The sequence below is a fragment of the Falco biarmicus genome, chromosome 4 (assembly GCF_023638135.1).
Source record: "Falco biarmicus isolate bFalBia1 chromosome 4, bFalBia1.pri, whole genome shotgun sequence".
In the NCBI taxonomy this organism is placed as follows: Eukaryota; Metazoa; Chordata; class Aves; order Falconiformes; family Falconidae; genus Falco; species Falco biarmicus.
In genome coordinates this window covers 60,667,638-60,691,639 of record NC_079291.1, presented here as the reverse complement: position 1 = coordinate 60,691,639, position 24,002 = coordinate 60,667,638, and the positions used below count along the sequence as shown (strand labels likewise).

At 45.4% G+C, this 24,002-nt stretch overlaps 1 protein-coding gene across 2 annotated transcripts in view; it reads left to right on the top strand.

The window, feature by feature from the left end:
- The window catches only part of MYL3 (myosin light chain 3), a 39,250-nt gene that overhangs the window by 4,617 nt on the left and 10,631 nt on the right, over positions 1 to 24,002 (top strand). For both annotated transcript variants that reach the window (XM_056338409.1, XM_056338408.1), the window contains 3 exons: positions 17,366 to 17,393; positions 21,641 to 21,790; positions 22,923 to 23,096. In XM_056338409.1, the coding sequence (XP_056194384.1) occupies positions 17,366 to 17,393; positions 21,641 to 21,790; positions 22,923 to 23,096 (352 nt within the window). The remainder of the gene's footprint in view (positions 1 to 17,365; positions 17,394 to 21,640; positions 21,791 to 22,922; positions 23,097 to 24,002) is intronic.

Genomic DNA, 24,002 nt, shown 5'->3' with positions numbered 1-24,002 from the left:
ATGAGACAGGTATTTGGGTGCCGATGTTTCAGCTGCTAAAGATAGCTGAGATGACGTGTGCTCAAAGTCCAGTGAGTCCTGGGTCCCAAAAGGCCATGCAGAGACAACTGGCATATGTGAGGACCCGAAGGAACACAGCTTACCATATAGAGTTATCCTTGATAGCCACGTTTTCCCATGTCATCACTTGATATGCTCATTGTAGCAGCATACAGTAATACAGGTGCCTGGGGAAAAAACACTCATCGCTTATTTCTGTGGAGCGCTGTGATCATGAAGCCACGTGAAACTTGTTCTCCCTGAAATGCCCTGCAGGCTTCTGAACATCTGCAGGGATACTAAAAAATAAAAGTGTCTTCCCTTTTTCTGCAAGGACAGATGTAAAAGCATCTGGGATGGGAGCAGCCGTGGGGAAAATGTACAGGCATGGCACAGCACCGGTAAAGATGGGATCCTGCCGGACTTGTCTGTTCAGCTGGGAAGCACAGAGCGTGCCACAGTGTGACGGCCAGGTCACAGCCAGCAGATGTGCAGGGCTGCACGTGCGAGCTGTTGCTGCAGCGTGAGGCAGGACTGGGCAGGCTGGGGTGGCTGCACTCCCAGGAGAAGGGATGCAAACATCTCCTGGGGGAGATGGATTGATTGTCATGGGGGAAAATCCCATTTTAGCTTCTAAATGCCTTGCTAGGTGGGATTGGCAGAGGAGATTTTGCTGCCTTGCTGAAGAAATTATTCTGGGCTGAAGTGACTGAAATGATTATTTCGGAGTGAGCTTGGATGTGGGAGAAATGTGAGTTAATAGCGGACATTCGTGTGAGAAGGGCTTAGGGGAGTGGAAAGCAGGAGTTACTTTGTGGATAGAAAGGGGTTTGTTTGTGGGATGAATGTGCTGCGGGTTTCGAGCTTACTGCTGGAGAGGGAAGGGTATTTTGCACGTGACAGAGGAAGTTACCTACGTCCCTGCCTTCCGTAAGAAGCGGGGGTGTGAGTGGGTAGAGGCGAAGGGTTTTGTAGGCAAAAAGGCTTCTTTGTAAGTAAGAAAGCTGAGGTGTTGGCCCACTGGAGACTGTTTCTGAGTGTGCAAAAGAGTTGTTTTATCTGGATGTGTGAGGGAACCATGAGCTCATGGGCATGCGTCTCTTCTGGGATGAGAGGCTCAGCAGCGGATAACCTTGTAGCTGGTTGGTGGCAGGAGTCTAAGGTCCTTTACAACCCATGGAAAACATGATACAACAGGTTGTATAAGAAAGAAGGGGCCTTTTCTTGCCAGAAAAAAAAAGCGCCATTTGCTGGGCCAAGATTAGGACATTCCAGTGCAAGTGTGATTTTAATCTCGGCATGTTGAAGAACCCCTTCCCTCTGGTACAGAGACAGCAGGAGCATGTGTCTTCAAAGCCATCAGCAAGCTGTGTAACCCCTGCTGTACACCAGCAAAGCACAGCTCCATCAAGAGTGCCCCAGGTAAGATGGTGGTACAGGGCTGTCCCTGAGCCCCCAACACAGGGCAGCACCGAGAACAGTTTCCTTGAGTCTCTGAGCAGATGGTGTCCTGTGGGATGCTAAAGGCATCCAGCTAGTAAGGGCTTGTCTGATCCAAAGAAAGCCTGGCTGGATATTCCATGCAGTGCACATATCATACCCAGCTTGCACAAAGTAGTTATGTTCTCTTTTAGTAAGATGCTGGGGGGCAATGCAGGTCTTTGCTCACTTTGAAACCTGTCCTGATGTTAGATCTCATGGAGTTTGGCCAAGCCTTCCTTGAGAGCGACGTGGGATGCCTCTTTATATGCATGTATGCCTGAGCCTCCAAGATCAAGACATCTTTATGCATGTATGCCTGAGCCTCCAAAGTCAGGACAGCTGAAGGTGGTCACCATATGAGTTCCACCTCGAACACCCTCTCATCTTTCTCTCTCTAATCTGTTTTTTGCCTTGCTTTCATTCCTTCCAGGTGCTACACATTTCCATTGTCATCACCGCTATTATTATTGGCCTACAGTGCGTGTCGGTAGAAATACTTTTAGAGAGCAATTTCCCTCCTGTGCTCACATATGTGAAAGTTTCTGAAGTGGGAAGACACCTGCCAGGCTAAACCAAGCCCACGCTGGGCCTCTTTCTCTCTCAGTGGTTTCTTCCTGAGCCTTTCAAGCCCAGAGAAATTTGAGTAGTGAGTCTTTAGGAGGCCCCAGGCGAAAATGAGTGAAAGTTTAGCAAAGACAAGAGACACCATTGCGAGCCCGAGCTCGCGGGAGTCAGTAGGAAATGTTTCCTTTTGAGTGTTATGGGATTTGCCTCTGACTCACCATTCTTGCCATGGACCAGTGCTCTGGCAAGGTGTGAGAACTTTTGTAAGCTTATTCTGATTTATTTTTAATTTAGTGAGAGGCAAATGCCTCTTAGGTATGTGCTGAAAAATTGCATAGATCCGGCAGAATATCTTCAGGTGCATAGAGGCAGCTCCCTTTTTAGCATCATAACAGTACAAACTCCTGTAACTCTGCAGGAAGACTTCAGATGCCACTTATTTTAAATACCAGATAACTTTTTTAGGATGGGATGAATTAATCCTCCTGCAGGTATAATATGGTATAGCGCTTTCCCTTTGTAAATGGTGCTTTCTCGCACCCTGTCTCACACCCTCTGCATAGCAGGGGGTGCAGAGGTCTGGTGTTGCACACTCATGAGTCTGCATGGGGAGGAGAAGCTCAGCTGGAGGATGCTGTCAGGGCTGTCACCACAGTCTCTGTTCCCTTTCCAAAGCCCCCCCTGCCTGTGAGAGGCTACCCAGCTACCACAGGTATCTTCTCAGGAGCTGGTGGCTGAGACACACTGCCTTGCACATAAAAATCAGCTGATGGTCAAGCTTATAATGCCCAACTAACAATTTCTTTCAGTGCTTCTGGATGGACCTCAGAGATTAGCATAATTAAAATGCCATGCAGCCATAGCATGCTTCTAAATGCAGCTCTGCTCTTTTATTCTCCCCTTTATTTATCACACTCCGTGTCATTCTGGAAGCACAGGACGTTCCCAGCCACGCTGGCCATTGTAGAGCAGCTTATAATAGTGGAGTGAGCACCTTTCTCCCTCCTGTCCCTCTCTTTGCAGCAGCTGGCCCCAGGCTGACATGAATTTGGCAGCTTGCTTGACAGATATGAATCAGTGCCTGAAAGTATAAAGGGTATTTTTCAGCGTTAGGAAACCACCTGTGGCCTTGACCCAGCAAAATGTTTCATCAGAAGAAGGGATGTGGGATGACTGAAGTCCCCGGGGCTGTAGCATCCCAAAAAGAGATGATGCCCAAGAGATGCAGGCCAGGATGCAGAGCAGCGAAGAAATAGTAAGATGCTGAGCAAGCATGCATTAAAACACAGCAAAAGGGTTCCTTTGTAGTATATTCCACTCATTCTAAGGGCCAAAACTGAATAGCACTGGAAATTGAAGGAGCTTTCCAGATTAATTTACTGGGCCAACAAAAGCCTGGCTATCTTTGTGTATCTTTCTTGTTTGCAGAGCTGGGTGATGTTTCTCTTAAAAATATTTTTTGGGGAGACTTGAAAGTGCAGTTAGGTGGTACCAGAATGCTTTGCAAATAGACACAGATTTTGCAAAGTTTTCCAAAAAAATCTGAAAAGGATAAAGAAAATTACCAGTTTCAGCTTTTTTTAGTTAATTCCCTCTTTAGACTTTTTTGATCTGAAGCAGCTATTCATTTTGAATGGTTCTTTCCTTCTTATATAAAAAAAACAACCAAAAAACCAAAAAAAAAAACCACCCAGAAATTTTTAATGGTGGAATTACTTCAGTTTGGGCAGAAGAGAAAATTTTGACCAATCTGGAACATTTTTTCTCCCTCATTTCCAACTAAAACTGTCATCAAGTAGAACACAAAACCCAAACCTGTTTTCAGTTTTAATCAAAATTACTTTTTCCCTGAAAATCTGGAAATTGCTCAGTGGCACCCTAAAATACACCACAGTATGATTTTTTTAAAAAAAAAATAATAATTTTCTGGGTAGTTTCCTCTTCCAAGCCTTTGTTATGCAGCTGCCAAAAAATAACTTCTTTGCAGTGTCTGGTGTCTGTGGCACAGAGACATACAAAACCAAACCTGTAAACAGCTCAGCTCGGTCTGAGGGATGTAGAGACGAAAACCTGTCAAGTTTCATATGTTCTTTTTTATTTGTAATAACTCGGAGTTGCAGTGTTACTGAATCCTCAGGCCTTGGAATATTTAAAGCAAAATAAGCAGCTTTCTGAGCCTGTATCTGGATTGCTGAGAAGCAGAAGTGCAGTGGGATTTTCTGAACATGGCTTTCTTTAGTCTCTCATGGAAAGGAGATGATTTCTGTGGAGGATCTGAAACACCATTAACTTTATTTCCCTAATACATAAGGAAAAGCTGTGGTGCTGGGTAGACCCTGCCCAAGGGTAGCCCAGCTTTAGTGAGTCATTTGGAATCATGGAAAGTAAGATTTTCTGCAGGTGTGCCTGGGAGGATTTTTAATCTCCATTTCCCCTTGTAACCCTGCACGTTCCACATCTTTATCTGTCTCCTCTAATATTTATACACACCTTGTCCCTGCAGTATTTCCCAGCCTGCTTTTCAGAAGCATGGAAATTGTGCAAAGCAAAGAATTGTGCAAAAGCACTAGAGTTGGTTTGAAAGGGTTTGCACTGCTCTCAGCAGGGTGTTTTCAGTGCTGTTATCTTCCCAGTTGATTTTCTCTTTTCAGTCATTATCTCAGACAAACTAGGACACGAGACATTGTTTATTTCTGCTTTGCCACCAAATGAACTTTGCAGCCTTTGGAAAAGTGGGGGGCGGGGGGGGTGGGAGAGCGATGAGCAAATAACAAGTCCTGTTTTGACAGTTTCTGGGGTTTTCAAGTGGCTCTGCACCAGGTCTTGACCTAGGAAGCCCTTAGGGCAATACATCCTGCCACAGCCATTTATCTCCTGAGATCTCAGCCAACATGTTTGTCTGCTTGTCCAGCACGTGGTGTGGATGTGGCCTGGTAGGCTTGCTTGCGTGTCTGTAGTTGTGCCTAAGGTAGGTTTTCTTTGATTTATAGATGGGGAAGTAAGCAGCATATCGGTGGGGATATGTCATGCTATGGGTGTGCGAACCCGAGGTGGGAAGCGAGCTGCCTACCCGTAGCTTTGCCATTGTCCCTCCAGCCATGCCTCCCAGCCTTGCCTTTTCCTTTGCCTCCCTCCCATCTGCCCCTTGATGAGCAGGGAGTTATTAAAAGCACACTCTGGGTATGGAGCAGCTCTGTAATAAGATCTGCATTTCTCACATAGCTGCTAAACCTCAATCAATATGGTTTTAATCGGCATTTGTGTAACGTGCAATAACTATTAAATTTAAATTAAATGCATAGCTCAGAGCATGCAGAAGGCCCTGGCCAAAGTGCTAACTTTTCCCAAGTTGCTGGAAAGCTGGACTGTAGAGACAGAATATTTATTCCTCTCATAAACCAGTTAAATCTTAACTTGGAGAAGGGGAAAAAATGTTGAGAGTAGTTATAGTAGAGATGGGGCTGGAGAGGAACAGTGGCTCTTAATACAAAGAGAAACTTTGGGTTTCCCAAACTTTTGCAAAGACGTTAGTGTTCGGGTAGAGGTGCCTGGGTGCATTTTTCCCCCGTGTCTGTGCTAAGAGGATGGAAAAAATGTTAGTGGGGCGTTCCCCGTGGGAAACAGAGGCACCCAGGTTGTGAGCTGGATGGGGACGTGACTCAGAGCCAGATGATGATGATGATGATGATGGTGATGATGTGCTGCCTTCCCTCCCAGTCCTGCACCCATCCCTTCCCAGGGGCAGGCTGGTTACCAACCTGTCACCGAGTCCTTGCTGTGCTGGCCAAGGGCAATGCACCTCCATATGAAAAGCACTGCCAAGTGAAAGAGCCCTTCAGCTCCGCTCTGCAAGTCCCAGGAGTGACCCTGGGAGCTGCCGCCTTAGGTGAAGCCCTATCTCTGCTTTCACACGCTCCGGAAGCAAAATGGGGACAGTGATAAATTATAGCTCTGAGATGGGCTTTCATGAAGGGTTTTGAAGTGTTAGAGGAATAGGACTGATCTAAATACCTAAAAGATGTTATGGAGCAGTTCCCCTTGGCAGCAGGAAAGGGCAGGGTGAATCTGCAGTGATTTTCAGGCTGAGGTGTGCAGCGGGTGCCTGCTTAGGGTAAAATCGGGGTGACCAGTGAGCTCTGCACTGAAACCAGGAGCATGGGCAGAGCTCCTGCTGCCTCTCTATGCACCTGCCTCCAGCTGATGATGACACCTGCCGACCTTGCTGCACAGGCTCTGGGATTTTGGGTCTGAAATCATCCCAGCCTCTTCTAAAGCTATAGTGGCTCTGGATAGTCTCCAAGTATAGAGCTTTTGATGTTGGACTAGAGCGAGCTCCTCCACCTCCATCATCTTTCCTCCCCCAGCCCAGGGACAGAGCTATTTGCTTAGGCTTTGCTGTAAGGTTTCCAGGTGGCAAAAAGATTGGTTAAACCTCAGGTGTTACTAAAAATAGCAACAACAAAGCAACATCAAAGCATATTTCCTAACAAATTTTCATATAAACATATATATACATATATATGTATAAAATTATCATATGCTAGCCAGTGTAAAGAAGTGGAAAGGAATATGGGAAAGGAAATGGACATAATATTAGTAGAGGGGCAATGCCAAAATAATCTCCAGAATGTTGGGGGTTTTTTTCCTCCTAAGCAGATTTCCTTCTTGAGTTTGATTTCATGTCTCATTGTATGCACGCATCTTACATGGCATTTTCCCCTCCCCTGTCCTATCTGCAATCTGAGTCCTAAAAAAAGCAGACAGCAGAGAGGGACTCACCTAAATTTAAACTGAAATCATTATGCTATGCTCAGGGTATGTGGTCAGCGTGCAGCCCACCTCTCTGATGAGATAGCTGCTTACCAGAATCCCAGCCATAGCCAGGGAACCGGGGGTGACTGCCTTAAAAACAGGGATCAGGAGAGCTTTAGTGGCTTTTGCTCATGCATGCCATCCACGTCACGGACCGACTGGTAGCAGGGGTCAGTCAGCATAGCCCCTCCAGTCATGCATACACCCATGCTGATTTATCCCAGCTCAATACCTGCATCCTACTTTTCCAACAATCTGTGCTGTAGGTCCAAAAGATTCTAGTGCCGAGATTTGAAAGGATCAATGCAGGTTTATTCTGGTCCTTTATAAACCATCATCTCTCACGTCTGCTTTCTCTGGCTGCCTTTGGGGTTAATGTGTGTGTACGGTTGTGAACGCGAGTTGTGTGTACAATATTTGTTAGGGAGAAATCCTTCCCTGTGAGGGCGGCGAGGCACCGGCACGGGCTGCCCAGAGCAGCTGTGGGTGCCCCAGCCCTGGCAGTGCCCAAGGCCAGGCTGGACGGGGCTGGGAGCCACCGGGGCTGGGGGAAGGGGGCCCTGCACGTGGCAGGGGTGGGACTGGGGGGTTTTTAAGGGCCTTTCCAACCCAAACCAGTCTAGGATTCTAGGAGATATATATATAAAATATATATATATATATAAAAAAATATATATATATAGTAAGTGTGTGTGTATGTATATATATAGTATGTGCATGTGTGCACAGGGATGTATGTAAGAAAGAAATGTGTGTGCTGTGCAGTGAGGTATATTCGTATGTACATACGAATCAACACACACAGGTAAACAGACATAGATAGAGATGTGCAAACATTTCCACCCATGCATGCCCCTAGGAAGTTTTCCATTATCCGGTTGCCTCGTGCATGTGTAAGCGCACACCGCACCCATGCAGGGTGCCTGGATGGCCCACCCGGGGACCCGTGCCCCCTTCCCAGATCTCCAGTGGGTGCAGGAGAGCCAGGCCCTGCAGCCTGCCATGCTGGGACCACACTGGGATGGAAGGTGGCACTCAGCCCACCACTTGGCCAGAGTATCCAGCCTCCAGCCTGCAAAAGCTGCTCGGCTTCAGCAGCCTTGTGCATCCCAGTGATCAGAACAGAAACAGGGACAATTCATCGATTGTGTTTTCTGGGAAGCAGTGGAACATCACGGCTATTGGACAGATGTGACTGAAAAATCTCCTGCGAGAAGTGTGTTCCTGTGAATGATTTTAGAAAAACAAACTGATTTATAACCCATCCAGCCTTAAAAAAAACAGCAGTGGGGAACAAGGAAATAAAACCTCAAAAAACCTCAGCTATGGTTAAGAGCAGCATGAGAGTAGCTGGGGGTGGGGGGGTGGGGGGAGGGGCAAAGAGAAAATAAAGAAGAAAGAGAAAAAATCAAGAGAAAAAAGGAAAAAGACGAAAGAAGAAAGAAGACAACAAAGAAGAAAAAAGATAACAGAAAAAAGGGTAAAAATAAGAAAAAAAAAAAGGGAAAAAAGAAAGATAAAAGAGAAAAAAGAAAAAAGAATAATTAAAAAAAGATAAAAAAGATAAACTGTTTCTAAGGAAAATAGCTCAAACTTTTCAGTGTTTGTGGTTAGTGCTGACTAGTAGGTAACAGCCACAGCCTGGCACAAGGTAAAAACGTTTTGCCTCTTTGTTTTAATGTTTGCAAAAGAAACCCCCACCTGAAATGAAATGCCATCAAACGCCATGCTGCTCGGTGACAGCACTTTATAAACACAGCGACTGAATCTTTCTCCAGCACCTGTGTGTATGATGGCAAGGAGCGTGCAAAGGGTGTGAAAGGGCGCGGGGGGCTGCGGCAGGGACACGCACAGACCTAGGGGGTCTTGGGAGAAGCTTGTTTTCCAGTGGCACCTTGCAGGCTCCACTGCAAAGCCTGCAGAAAACCATCCCCAGCCAGAGCACTTGCTAATGTGATCAGGTTTTGGACATTGACACTGCTGTAAGTGGACTGAAAAACAAACCTGAAACTCTGATACATCAGCTCCAGTTGCAGTTGTAGGAAACTTCAGATTTGGCTTCTTTCCACATAAATAAACCTCTAAGTCAAGCAAAGGACCCCAGCAGGCTGAACTGAAAGGAAAAACTCAAGGTGGTGGCAGGGAGAGGGAAAGGATTTCTCTTTCTTTTATTTTCTCTTTCTTTTATTTTCTACCAGAATCTGAAATTTCAATAAAAGGACAGGATTTAAAATTTCCGTCCTCTTAACCAGCCTCCCAGCTGGGGCTCTGGAGCTCCCTGGTGGTGCTGGGGGATGGGCAGGAGCATCCAGGACAGCTGCGGTTACACAGCGAGATCAGAGCACGCTGCTTTCAGCTCACAATGACTAACGTCCTGCTTCGGAAAATAGTAATAAAAAAACCCCCAAAGCCACCCCCAGAGTATGTATGGCAGGTATTACTTTGTGCTCGTGGATTTTCTATGGGGAAATTTTGGCCCATTTTAAAGTGGGGCTGGGTTATAGTGTGATTATTTTGGGAGCAGCCTGTGCCCCGCACCTGCCCGCTCCATGACACAAAAGCAGAGCTCTCCCAGCTGCCAGCACGTTATCGCGGGGACTCTTGGGCAGCTTAACCTTGGTGTAGTTTTGGGGTGTTTTTCTCCAAGACAGTTGCAGGGCAAAGAGTGTGATGTTTTAAAGGGGTCCAGCTACTGTTTGATTTTGCAGGAACGGCAAGTGCACAAGTATGGGACTGGATTAGGTGGGGGCTGGAGGTTGGCATTACTCCATCCCATCCCTGGGAGGGCTTGGGGTGGCGACAGCTGCAGTGCCGGTGATGGAGAAAAACACCACCTTTGGGACAGAGTTGGGATGGCTGCACCGTGCTGCTGTGTGAACCGCACGGTGTGGGGTTGTGTCAGGGGATGGCAGGGAAAACATGAGTATTTCCTACCCAGGACACTGAAGCTCTTTTGTGTGCACTGGGCTTCAAAACACTGTCAGCCTAGACCTTGGAGGAGGAGAAGTGTGGTAGGTGGTTGTGGTGGCCGATGCTGCTGGTGGAGGTACTTGCCAAGGTATTTTGTTTCTTGGGGGACCTCACTGTGTATGAGCAAGAGCTTCAGCTTCCACATGCAGAACTGATTCCTTTGCTTCCAGGAGATTTTTGCTTTACAGATGCCTTTTTCTATGCCTTGCCTGAGACCCATCAGGCTCATTTCACTTCGGCCAACTTAATGCCTCACATGGTCTCATTCACCACTAGCATGACTGACACGTCAATCAGTAACCTACAGGAGTTACACAACGCTGTCATCTGAGAGCAGAATTAGTTCAGCAAAGGATGGTTGTTTTTAGGCTTGGTGGGAAATTAAAATGTTTGAAGAAACCAGCTTGAATTTTCAGGAAGAGATTTCAGCAACACACAAAAAACCCACAGAAATTCCTTTTTGGCAACTCAAAATGGGTTTGTTCAGCCCCAAAAGAATTGGTTTGGTAGGGTTTGGGGTAATCTAATGCGGGGCAATGGGATTCTTTATGTCAATTTTACATGAAATATGTCATTTCAATATAAAAACTTCTGAATTTAAAAGAAGAAAAAAGAAAAATAAAGAAAAACTTCCAGTATTTACAAGACAAAACATTTGATTTTGAAAATGAAAGACAAAGGCTTTTATGTCGAAATAATAATTGTAATAATAATAATAATTATAGTAATGCCTCTTTTTTTTCCTTACTTAAGCTGTTTAAAAAATTAAATAGAGAAGTGTTTCCCTTTTCCTGGGTGCTTTCCAGCATATCATATCCACCAGATGCAGTATCTGGTGACTAAGTTCCCTGTGCTGTTTGAGACCTTCCACCATAAGATGAGCATGTTGCAAGGGGCAGTGCTATCCCATAATTACTTGTGGAATGGCAGAGTCCACCTGTCCCGGTGCATGTGGCTTGAGAGAGGGGCCTTTTTACTTCCTAGCACCCACTTACCAGAGGTGTGAGGGCCTGAAGCCCCTGGAAAACATTGCAGTGTGGTTCACAGGCTGGATCCTTGGGGCTCAGCTCTTCCCGTTACAGACCCAACCCACGAGCTATTGTCCACTCCAGCACAGGCACCATCTGACCTCTCCTACACCCCAGGCTCCCCCCGGCATTTAACAGAGGGTATTTCTTGGGTTTTATAATTGCTTCCCTGGTTGTGAACATCTGAACAAACATCTGCTGGTGAGGCTGGTGAAGGGGGAGCTGCAGAGAAGGTGAGAAGCCAGCTGTTGATAAACGGCTGGACAATCCAAACCCATGTTGCTACAGGGAGAACAGTCAGTCTACAGTGTTTTATATTTCTGGTGCTGGCTGTTGGCAGAAGCTGTCTCAGATCTCCAAAGCAGCTGTGTCATTCTCCTGTTGAGGCTCTGGCTCTGGAATTTCCCTTTGCACTCTGGAAAGTTGTGGTAATGCATTCCCCATCCAAGAAAGGGAGCTATCAGTTTATAGCCTACTACCAGAGCAGGAAAAGCACAGTGACCGAAAAGCATGCTGCTCCTTCAACCCCAGAAGGTGTTTACAAGAAAACAAGGGGCAAGGGGGTGTGAAACCCTGCCAGGGGACTGCCACCCAGTGTTCTAGCTCAGGCTGAGGATGCAGAGCATCAGCACCAAAGGTGAGGCTGCTCTGAGTTGCCAAGTGCTTGGACAAGCTTTCTGCAAAGTGTAAAGCTGAACCTGTGCCCTGTAGATGCATCAGGCTGCGGTTCCTCACTCTGGGGATTCAGAACACAACAGTATGGCTGAGCACATGTAGTCTGAGGTACTGAGGTTCAGGATTGTGTTGCATTTCTTTCCTGGCTGTAGGACCTCACGGGTTCCTCAGTTCTGTTTCTCAGGCTGTCTGCACCACTGATCTCATGTCTCCCCACAGTTCTTCACCACCCCATGACCTTTAGTGCTGTGCACCTACCACAGCTCTCCCACTCTCCAGCTCTGTTACCACCTGGGAGCATTCTGTGGAGTTACTCTGAGACCCAAAATGGTGCTTCCTAACCCCAAACCAGACACTGCTCCTTCACACAAGGCTTTTGCATCCACATCTTGAGGGATCAGGAGAATCAAAAGCCACAACACGGCAGACCTCATCCAGATTTATTCCAAAATAAAGTAGTATCCTGGAAGTCATAAAGTCTGCTGAGACTATAGTGAGAGCAGTGGTGATACACTGCTGTAATTTTTCAGCTCTCAAGAAACCTAGGTAAAAGAAAGATTCCAGGTGATCATCTTCTGGTGAAAAAGAGTGCAGGCTGGAAAAAAAGGTGGTTGTATATTTCCTTATGTAGCAGCATCCTCTGCATGATCTTGACAAAGACTTTGCTGCATTTTCCTGATCATGAACTACGTATCTTTTTAACGAAAGATTTCAATAATTCAGCTGAAAATAAGGATGGATTTCTACTTTCACTTCTCTTCCATTATCAGTATAGTTAGGCATTGTAAAAGGTCAATAATTCAGTACTCTATTTGATTCCCAAGCAACATAATTTGTGCCATTCCCAAATGACCTATCATTTCAGTCCAACTTAAAATAACTTTTCTTCTGAAAACATTGGGGACCAAACATAAACCCAAAAACAGAGTATCAGTAGACTTTTATGGTTGCGTTTCTATTCTGCAAAATGTTCATTATATTTTAGCTGTTCCCCATGAAGGCCAGGTGGAGCATCTCGTACTGTCACGTGTCGCAGCTTATATACCAGCCAAGTATCTTTACGTTGTACCATGCCTTCTCCCATTAGATCACGAGCTGAGTAGAAATAATGATAGTCCTTAGGGTAACCCTGGGAGCTAAATGCAGACATACCAAAAGAGTTTCAGAAAGCAGAGGGGAGGAAAGCTCAGGAGTGACTATCAAACAACAGTAAGGGATGGAGCTGTATGAGACTTGACCATGTGTCAAGGTTTGCCCGTGGGCAACAGAGAATATGTACATCACAATTGCTCTGCACAGAAAGTGGTGGGAGAGGGGATGATGCGTATTAATAGGTTTAAAAACATCTTAGTGGAAAAAAACACATGCTTGTGAAATACAGATGTAACATCAAGACAATGATACTGATCTTGATGGCCTTCTGGGCCTCTTTCCATCTGCTTCATTTCTGCCTCCTAAATTGGTCTCCTAAGAGCACAATAAAAAAACAAAAACAACAAAACAACAAACACCAAACCCTTTCCCTTCTCCAAAACTAGCCCTGCCATGGCTAAGTTAAAACTTTGCTGTTTGTATTAGGATTCCTCAGTGTACTACAAAAAAAGAAGAATACTTTTTCTTTTCTGGAGGGGCTCCTTGCTTGCGTTGTCTAAATGCTTCCCACAAATAACCTGACTGGTGGTTAGCGACAGTTTTGTTAATAGGACTTATTTCAAACTTGGTTATGTCTGACTTATCCTGCAGGGGGTTATGTGCTTCATTGAGATCCTGTGGGTGTATAAAAAAAAAATTTCCGAGAGATGAAACCGTGAATGCTGTTAACAGTGCCAAGGGGTGGGTGCATCCCTCCCGGTGTCTCTGCGACAAAACCGGCTTAATGCCATTGTTTAGGCAAAGAGGACAGTAGCATTAGGGCTACAGCTGATGTCACCAGTGACCAGGTGATGATCCCTTGAAACCAAGTTTGCTAAACCAGCAGGAAAGCTGGCATAACGCTTCCCCTTTGTTATGGAAAGATTTTAGTTCAGATATCTGGTGTCTTCAAGGAACACACAGCACGGTCCATGCATCAGGGCAGGAGACAAGCGGGAAGAAATGAACAGTCAGGAGCTCTGTCTCTCCTGGATTTGTACCAAATACCACCACTGTGAGCCTCAGGGCTGTGGGTGCTTGGCACTCGTAGGAAGGTCCTTGCTTTAAAATTTCAGTTGCCAACAGAAAAAATGCTAGGGGAAACTCAATTCTTCTGAAGTGCCAGTATATTTAAAACAAACAAATGAAAAAACAAAACCCCAAGGGAAATCATCCTAATCTACTTCCAAGGAGCCAGAGAATGTAAAGCCATACCTGGGAGAGCAAATTTACCTTAAGCCCATGACTAGGTTTTTGCAGCCTCCAGCTGCAGGTGATGAGGGCTGCCTTGCTGGCCAAGCTCGGTGAAGTGTGGGGTGGTGCTGGTGTGCGGCCAGGAGTGGGTCTGGCCATCAGGGATGACACTGGGCACTTTCACTCCCTTGGACGCCTGTTGCATCAGAGCAGCAGATGCAGAGCTGCCTCCAAGCATGGTTGTGGACCACTGTTTTTGTCTGCAATGCATTGGGGCTCATTTGCCTGCTGCTTGGCTTAGCTGAACCCCATTTTTACAGCCTGTCCCCTGGAGCCCTCCTGCCCAGGGTCTCTGGAGCAGCCCTCATGGACAGCTCTGCACTTGCTCTTGGTACATGGAGATGGCTTTGGTTTGGTGTGCTCCACACCGTTCCGAGGGATGGGGAGGGGGAAGAAAACCCTAGCCATCTTCAGTCTAAACATAGCCCAGAGCTCGTTCCATCCATCTGCAATGATAGCTTGTAGCGGGGTCAATGATGACTCACCTTTCCCTGCAACTCCACGGTGGTATGTGCTGAGAGGGGAGAAAATAGCAGCAGCAGCCACCCACGTCTCTGCAGCTCTCCTGAGAGGAAGCCATGGTTGAACCATCTGCCCACCGCCTTGCCAGCTGTCATGCATGGTCCTCCAGCTCTGGGTGGTGGTTTTATAGGGACCATGATTAGAGGTGAGCCACACTCAGCCCTTCAGCTCAAACCTTCCTTTTGATCCAGCTGTGGGAATTTGCAGTCATCCTTTTTTGCTCTGGCACAGTTTGTCCTGAGCTGCAGACTGCCAAGGGGCCAGCTCATGCTTTCTGAGTGGGACTTGTCAGATCAGGAAAAGGACATCTACAACATCTATATCTTGCTAGTTGCCCACAGTCTTTACATCGTCACTATAAAACTGATTGATCCACTCAGTGAAAAGGAAAGCATAACTCATCTTCTCCCAGAGTACAGACCTCAAACAAGTCAAATCACATTCTAGAAGTGCCCGTTCCCTTCTACTGGTATAAAGCAAATGTGGCGTCACTGACATCTGAATGTCTACGTCTAAAGCTGAGACGAATTATTCCCCAAGAGCAATCTGTCATAGTGACTTAAATACGAATTGCCAGCCGCTCTGGCCTTATTTCACCCACGCGGGCTATCGATGCCTGGATAAACTCAATATGCAATTAGCTTCAGATTCTCAAGGCTCGATATAATTAGACACACTGGGCATTAGGCTTCTGCTGACAATACACCTGTATAAATCTGTTCTCTGATGGGTATTTATTTATAATTAAACTAAGGTATGTAGATTTGGGATAGGACTCAAACTAGATGATTATAATTTTCACGACAAAGATGTGTTTGGACCCCTCCTTGTGTTAGGAAAAGGAAGAGCATTGCTGTTGTTCTGGGGGCTTCTTTATTGCATTCTTTAAATGCTTTGTTCCAGACAGCCTCCTGGCTGCCACTTAGGTAACTATTTTATTAATTAGGTTTCACTCAAGGTAAATCATGAGTGAGAATTACAAAGTGGTAATCCCCTGAACGAGCTAGTTCAGGTAAGGACTGAACAGGGCAGACACAAAAATAGTGGCCTGATTTTTAACAGCTGCAGGATTAGTGTGGAGTTCTGCCTTCCAAGTCCACCAGTTTTCTGGTTCTTCCTTCTAAGCCACAAGACGCCCACAAACACTATGGTAGGGAGAGACAGGCAAGACGCTGGGAGGAAAGAAGAGTTTGGGGATGTCTGTATCTGTCCTGTTGTAGACCCTCATTGTGTCCTCTGAATGCTAGAGCTCCTTGTGCTGCTCAGGGAACCTGGCGACAGAAAAGTGTCCGGGACCTGTCCACTGAGCCCTGAGTGGAATCAAGAGTTTAGTATTGTGATGCTCTGCCATGTCACAGCTGTCCTGGCTGGAGAGCTGGGGAGTTACAACAGCTCTGCCCTTTAATATTACAAAAATACCAAGTAGATGATAAAGGGATGTGTCATGTTGCGTTTCATCTTGAAACAAGAAAACAGTTTGTGTTTGAGTTTCTCACTGTGCCTATGTCCCACTTGGCTGTTTTGCTACCAAGGAACAAAATACGATACTAAACACTGAGAGGTGGTCAGCTTCATAGGGAAAGTCTGACCCAAAATGTGTGGGGTCGTACATATGTTGGGGAGGGGGGAAGTGTCACATATGTCCACAGAGGAATGCTTCCAAGGGTGTGTATTTATGTGCTATTAGATCTGTCCCAAGCATATGCTTTGCATGTATGCATTTGCATGTTTATGCACACCAAAATATGGTTTCTCCTTATTTATTTGTTCACTATAAGGGCAATCTGCCAGTCTTCCTGCACTGGAGGAATGTCCCCATCAGCAGAGACACCCACCTTGTTGGCTTTCCTTGAAGGCCGGTGTAAACTCATGTAAATTCACATTGCTGACCGATGCCTGTTCATTCAGAAGCTTGGACCTCACGTTCTGACATTGTGTTTCCTTGGTTTGCATTTGAGCTCAGCAGCAGTCTGTTGGCATCTTGTAGCATTTTTGGAATCCAGAGCTGCTAGAAGGCTGTGCCGTGTAAAAATAGGGAGTGGGACAACACTAAAACTTAGGAAAAAGGAGGAATTATGAAGTGATGAGAAAACAAGAGGCAGACGGCAGAGTCAGAGCAAGGTCCAGAGAGTTGTCCAATATAATACAGCAGTGGTTATTAGAGGATGCTTTAGGAAAAGGTACAAGAACTGGGGAAAACTTCCCTGAAATGCTCTTCTAAACCTCAGGCAGAGACTTCCTAAGCTAAGTATTTCTGTACATTTGTACTCTACAGAAATAGATATCCAGGAAATTGTCCTGTGACCCTTTACACACATGTAGGCTGTGAACATTTGCAGTATCCCATGACCAGCTCTCTGCAATTCAGCTGTAAGAGCAAAGAACCACTTCCTTTGCTTTCCTTTGAGCTGGATTCATGCCAGCTTCACATGATACCTCCTAGTTCTTCCACTCGAAAAGGCTATGGATAGTGGATCCCCATCTGTTTACAGATAAAACCCTTTCGGTGGCATTTGCCATGGTGCTACCCTAATCATCTCTGGAGAGGACATCAGTGGTGAGGAGTCACTTGGGACAGGGGAAAGAGACTGCTGCAGGAGCACAGGAGCAGCAGAAGAATGGACAAAGGGCATCTGAAGCCTTGTGGTGGGGGCAGAGGTCCTAAAGGTGGGGCTGGGGATTGGGGAAGGTGAAAGAGGAAGGAACAAGAACCTACAGGCTCTATAAAATTCTTTTCATGGAGTTATGAGCCATTCTCTTTCATGAACCTTACACATGAACCTCATGAACAAACACCCTGAACCGTAAGACAGAGACTAAACCAGCGCTCTTCTTATTTGCTTCAGTTTTCTGATTTTTATCTGGCTGTTATTCTTTGTCTCTTTCAGGTTGAATTCACCCCTGATCAAATTGAAGGTGAGGAAGATGTGTTTCTCTTCTGTGCACAGTAAATACCATCACTGGGAAGCGCTGGCCAGTGCTGGGGTAAACACGGGTGCGGTATTGGAGCTATCTTGAGAAGGCTGTGCTTTAACTGATGGCTTTGCTCCTGCTCTGTCCCTCCTCAAAATACTCTGTTGAGTTGGTCAAGAGAAAAGGGGGAAAGGCATGCATCATGCAGAGTACGTACTTGTATCGTTGAAGTAAACATCAGCTCCACTGCTGATGAGGCAAAACCAACAAAGAAAAAAAAACCACACCCCCAAAACCTCAGTCCCAATATATGCTCCTTCTTTAAAAAAAAGAAACCAAACAAAACAAACCACTAACAAAATATCAAGCCTTTCAAGACAAAGTCTCCCAACTCAGCTTCTGAGAACTTTTCCCTATATTCAGTCAGATTTTAATGTGTTACCATATTGTAACAGCTCTCCAGAAACCAGCAAATAATGACAGTGATGGCAGGTTTTTTTCTTTCAAAGCAAAACATCAGCATTTGTTTCTGAAACCTTTGTCCCAGCCCAAGAAACTGATACTAAAACCTCATGCTGGGAACACTACCACTGCAGCTGCCCCCTTTTTCCTCAACTACCAGTCTGCTTTTTACTTAAGGGATAATTGATAGATAGAGTCAAACATCTGGCAGAATTTTGCTTTGGTCTTTAAACACTTGGCAGAACTTGGTAGAGCCTGTGGAAGGTGGTATCAGAAAATGGCTTAATTAGAACAGATGAAAAAAAAAAAAGGCTGATTCAGAGAGGAGAGATAAAGAAGGGTTTTCTGAACTGGAATCAAATGTCATAATATCTTAGAGACTGAGGTTTTGCCACAGATTTCCAACATTACCTTGGGATATTCAAGCCCCCCTTAATGTCTTCAGTTTCTATTTTCCAACAAGTCAAAAATAAATAATGATTGGAGGAAACAATTAATTTTGGGGAACCACCCCTCTTCTGGTCCCAAAGTCACCAGAGAACTGTAGGAAAAGGACAATTCTGAGCCACAAACCTTTGAACTATTCCAGCAGCACACAACATCTGGATCTCTCACCACCTAATGTTTTGGGGACTGGATAGGACCTACCTAGTGTCTATTCCTTGTTGTGTCTTTCTCTGAGGAGAACTAGCTCTAGAGGCTGTACTAGAGAATGGGGAAATACTTGTTCAGAAAGAAATGGGATGCTTGCTGGCCATCAACCCATTGGAATGGAGAGAAAATGACAAATTTGGAGCAAACCCAGGGCTGCCATAGAAGGTAGCCAGTCTAGAGCAGATGTGGACCATCTCTAGAAACAGAAAGTTGCATCTTTCTTTTCTTCTGTTCTTCTTACAGCTGCCTTCTGGTCTAGCTGTACTGACTGCATACACAGAGAAAAGCTGGGAATCCAGGGCTTGTGCGATAGGATGTCCTTGAAATGTCAAAAGGAGAGCCACGGGGCAGGAAGCAGATAACATCATCTGTGTGGGAAAGGCTATGAGACCTCCAGGCCTGCTACAACAGCATAACAGAGTTGTACTGTCTGCTAGCACTGGGGAGAAACATTAAACCCCATCAAGGTTAATCCCCCAGTTGGTTCATAGGTTCTGCCAGGAGCTGTTGGAAGGAGTGCCTAATGGCCTGAACATCAGCTGAAAACGGAGCAGAAAAGCACTGCTCATCAGTCAATTCCACAGTTCCTTTCTATCACCATGGACCCAACTGCTTTTCTGGCAACTGATTCTGAACTGAAGTGATCGAGGAGAAACAGACAACACAGCATCTCATGGTCTTTTCCAGACCTATCTTCTAGGATACTCTAAACCTCTTCTTCTTGCTAAGGAAGAGACTTTGTCAACCAGACTTACTTCCCTGCAAGGATTCATTATTATGTTAGCCCCCAAAATAGCACTCTCAGAAGGAGAAGAGTGGTCTGTGGGTGAAGCCATGTGTAACACGACTGTCTTTACATGTCCTCCTGCCTCAGCTGAGAGTGGAATTCATTGGTTGTGGCATGTGTATTTACTTAACTGGATTTCTGGCCTCTTCAGCCCCCTGAATTGCTAAAAGAAAAGCATATGAGCTATTCAAGATGAGAAGATAGGTAGTAATTAGGCATTTGAAAATATATACTGCACCTGCCAGTGGTTTAATGGCTAGCAGGAGGACAAAGGAGACTGTAGCCATGCTGGTTTCATTGCTTTGATGGAAACTTGCATTATGCCAGCAAATGCAAATGAAAAAAAAAAAAAGTGGGCTGCTTCTGTATATTGACTAAATGGGGTTTCCAAATGCACAGGCCAATGAAGCGGCTACATCTGATTTAAAATTATTTTTTAAGAAAAGAGAAGAAAAGAGAAATGTGAACTGTCTGTGACTGGTGAATTGTAAACCTTTAGGAGGTGGTGTGCAGGGTGCTCAGGCAATTGGTCTCAGGGGGTAGGTAAGTGCAGGCAGATGAGTAGCTTGGGGAGCTAGGTGTATTTGTCATCCACCTCAGCTGCTGAGACCCTCAGGAAAGGAGAGAGCCCGGAGTGGGTTTCTGGCCCCCTTCCACTGTCAGCAAGGAACCCATGAAAATCCACTATTGCCCTCTGCTGGAGTGAGGGCTGCCAGTGGGACCTGGGCTCCGGCCAGTGATGGAGGCAAAGATCCAGGAGAGAGAGGCAGGGAAAGAAAGAAAGGGGGAGCAAAGAGGAGAATGCAACGAAGAAAACAAGGGGAGTGTTAGTTAGTCCAAAATGAGAAAATGCATCATTGTTTGAAAGTGTTGGATGAAGAAGGAAATGAGTAAAATATGAGCGGAATGATAAAAATGAAAAGGGATGGAGAAAAAGGGAGAGGAAATCCCAGCAACACTGGAAAAAGGAGGGAGAGAGGGAAATAAGCAAAGAAGAAGAAAGAAAAAAGAGGGAGGTGGAATAATGAGGAGGAGAAGGAACTGAGAGGGGAAAGACAGGGAAAATCTGACATGCAGAGTGCATGGTTGAATTAGGCAGGATCTAGGGAAAAAGAGATAGCCTTCCTGTGTTTGGAGAGTGGAGGGGAAATATACAGAAGAGTAACAGCAGGACAAGGGGCAGGTTCAGGGATTCACAGCTTTAAAGCCAAAGGAATAATTGTGATCACTCTTAGACCGTGCACTACGCAATGTGTTCAGTAAAGGATAAATAGGGAGAGGTGAACCTGAGTAACTGGTGTGTCTGGGGAGGTTTCCCCTGGGATCCTGCACTGACCTCATTAATCAGAATCATAGAATCACAGAATTATTTAGTTTGGAGAAGACCTTTAAAGTCATCAAGTTCAGCTGTTAACCCAGCACTGCCAAGCCCAACACTACAGCGTACCCACCACCACATCTACATGTCCTTAGTGGCAGAACAGGGACCCTCTCCCATGGTCCCTGGGAGATAGCTCTTGTCAAGATATTTTTGCTCGCAGTGGAAAGGCACTCCCTCTTCAGACAGAAGTGAAGAGAAGACACAAGGATATGTTCACAAGGACGTAGTGGAGGGGAGCTGACCATCTTGCAAGGGGAAGCATGCTGTGTGGGTGCACAGAGGGAAAGCAGGCAGCTGGAGGGAATGATTGCATCTCCACACATGAAATGTTGCTGCTATCCATAGCTGATGGCATACCAAACCTTACTTCTCCAGGTGCAATTGGTCTGAGTGCTAGAAAAAAGGAAGATCTGAGGATTCTTCTAGATCTGCTCCTTGACACTGCTACATACAACAGTTGCTCCGTTACAAGGTTTTCCATATACCTTCACCCTCCTCCACCAGCAGACTCTTTGCTGTGTGATAATTCCAGTAGGTTACCATGGCGTATCTCGTTACCTGCTAATAGAGGTGCTCCTTTATCTCAGTGGGCTTTGTCAGTGCTAAGTGTATAACGCTGAATATAATATCCAGTTAGCTAATGAGCAGAACTGCTATTGAATTCTGTGCGATCCTGAGTGCTCCAGATGAGCTGGAAAGCTCTCAAGGCCAACCGTTTCGATAAGGTTTTCTCTACTCCCCGATGTTAGCTGAGACGGAAATACCATGAGAAGAGCATCTGACCTCTGCAATTCCATTCCCTGATTGAACCAGAAAATGCAGGGGAGGAGGAACACAAACATCGCAGATAACAGCAACAGCAAAGCTCATCAAACTTGTTCCCAAGCTGCAAAATAAAAGGGTCAGGCAGAGTTAGTTAGGGGGAAGGTCTAGGCTTGCTTTGACTTCATCTTTTTTGTCTTCCAGAATTTAAGGAAGCGTTCTCACTCTTTGACCGGACTCCTAAATCTGAGATGAAAATCACATACGCGCAATGTGGAGACGTCTTGAGAGCTTTGGGGCAGAATCCAACCCAGGCTGAGGTCATGAAAGTGCTTGGCAGACCCAAACCAGAAGGTTGGTGCCCTCCTCTGTGTTTGTTTTGCAAAAGATCACTCTAAGAATTATTCATGAAGCAGATGATGTCTCCATTTTCTGATGGAAAGATTAATCGTGAAATAGGAAAGGATATGGAACAGCCTCTGCAAATTGCTAGCAGAAAAGTAAATGAGGAAAAAAATGGTCTTGCAGTCAATATAATTGTCTCAAATTTAGGGGAATGAATTAATTGAATGGCCCTGTGTGTCAATGTGTTTTACAATGAGAAGCTTTTGCCTTTTAAAATTGCTTTGCTGACAGGCATTCACAGGTGTTTACTAAAAACACAGTCATTTTGAAGACATCCAAAGAAACAAAGGGATACATTGATTGTGAGGACACAGTCTGTTCTACAAAAGTATGTGTTAGAAGGTCTGTCATGATTGCAGTAATATCTCCCTTCACCTTCACCATACACTGGATATCTCTTCAGAACAAAGGAAATCTCTCTCAGACCCTATCTAAATTCAGGCATTTTTTACATTCCACCCATCTTTTCCTTCCACTGGGGTGTAACTGACTCTCAGGCCCTCGTTCAACAGCCACGATATGTCGGGATATGGCAGTGACACTGTGACAGGTAGGACAAGGAGTTATATGGGAACAAAGTGTCCTCTGATCCTCTTGAAAGGCAAAGAACCAGGAAACAGTGGGATATGCAGCCCTGCTCCTGCCTATTCCCTCTGAAGCTCCTCTCCCAGTACAGTTTTAAACATCTCTGCGTTACAAGGCTGCAAAGCAAAGCTGATTTTGTATTGGGAATGAGCTTCTTTTACTGTCTTCTGCTTAGTTTCATGCTTTTATGTTGCATGGAACAGCCCTGGGAGCCTAACAGCATTTTCCCCCCTTGGTGTTTATGTATGTCAGGTAGTAGGAGATAGCTATCTATCTATTAAAAACTCCTGTTTCTCTCTTTTCCAGATCCCTTTCCTGCTCTACCCATTCTTCCATTTGTACTTATGATATTTCTACGCTTTTCTCTGCCCTTTAGCCAGAATTTATTGCCACAGTTCTGCTACCCTCATCACTTACCCATGGTGGGTGCCCCATAGTTAGTCCTCAGCTCTCCCAGAATCCACCAAAAATTTCATTTCCATCTGTGTATTTGTAGACATGAACTCCAAGATGATCGACTTTGAGACCTTCCTGCCGATGCTCCAGCATATTGCCAAGACGAAAGACACCGGCACCTATGAGGACTTTGTGGAGGGTCTGCGCGTGTTTGACAAGGAGGGAAATGGAACGGTGATGGGTGCTGAACTTCGCCACGTTTTGGCTACCTTGGGTAAGGTAAACCTTTTCCTCATGCAGTTTCATCGCTGAGGTCTTTCCCATACAGCTTGTATCACTATGGGTGACCTTTATGGAGGAAATGACTGGGCAAGACTTCAGTTGTTACACAGTCCTCAGTTATAAAGCTTAAAGAAAGTTCTTTAATAATGAAGCTAAAAATCACTGATTTATAGCTCAAATATTTGTCTCTCCTCCTTCCTTCCTTCCTTCCTTCCTTCCTTCCTTCCTTCCTTCCTTCCTTCCTTCCTTCCTTCCTTCCTTCCTTCCCTCCTTTCTTCCTTCTCCGTTCTAGCGTTTTATTTCTCCAACAAACATATTTCTATCACCACAAAATGACCCAGCCATTGGAAACCCCATCTATTCTTTTAGTGTTTGTCTCCATTTTTCTGCACCTTCAAGCAGAGTTCGAAGATGCAGCACTACTTTATCAGGCATCTGTTTAACAGAAGCGTCTCTGAAATGGAAAGCTCCTGGTTTTAAAGGAGGGATTAATATTTGTCTGTCCTTTCAAATTTTTATTTCAGAAGCTCAGTTTTTCACAGAAAGTGATGACAACAGAGTAAGTGCGAGTCAGAAAATCTGGCTGTAACTAAATGACAGGTTTCCAATTTGGATTAGAAGGCAGTGACATGTTGTCATCTGAATCCAGTAAACATTTCTCAAGATCGGCCTCCACCACTAGCGTTTATGCCCTATTTTTAAAAAAGGATGAGCCTTTACAAAAGAGATATGATTTAGACTGAGGGATTCCAGTGACAGGTTTTGACCTGCGATGTCAATTCAAGAAGCCAAACCTTTTATGCCCAGAGGGTTTCGTTCAGTGACACATCCGTGCCCATTAATGACACAGGGATTAAGAAAAGCCAGCAATGCTATTTTCATCAATGGCGCTATTGGA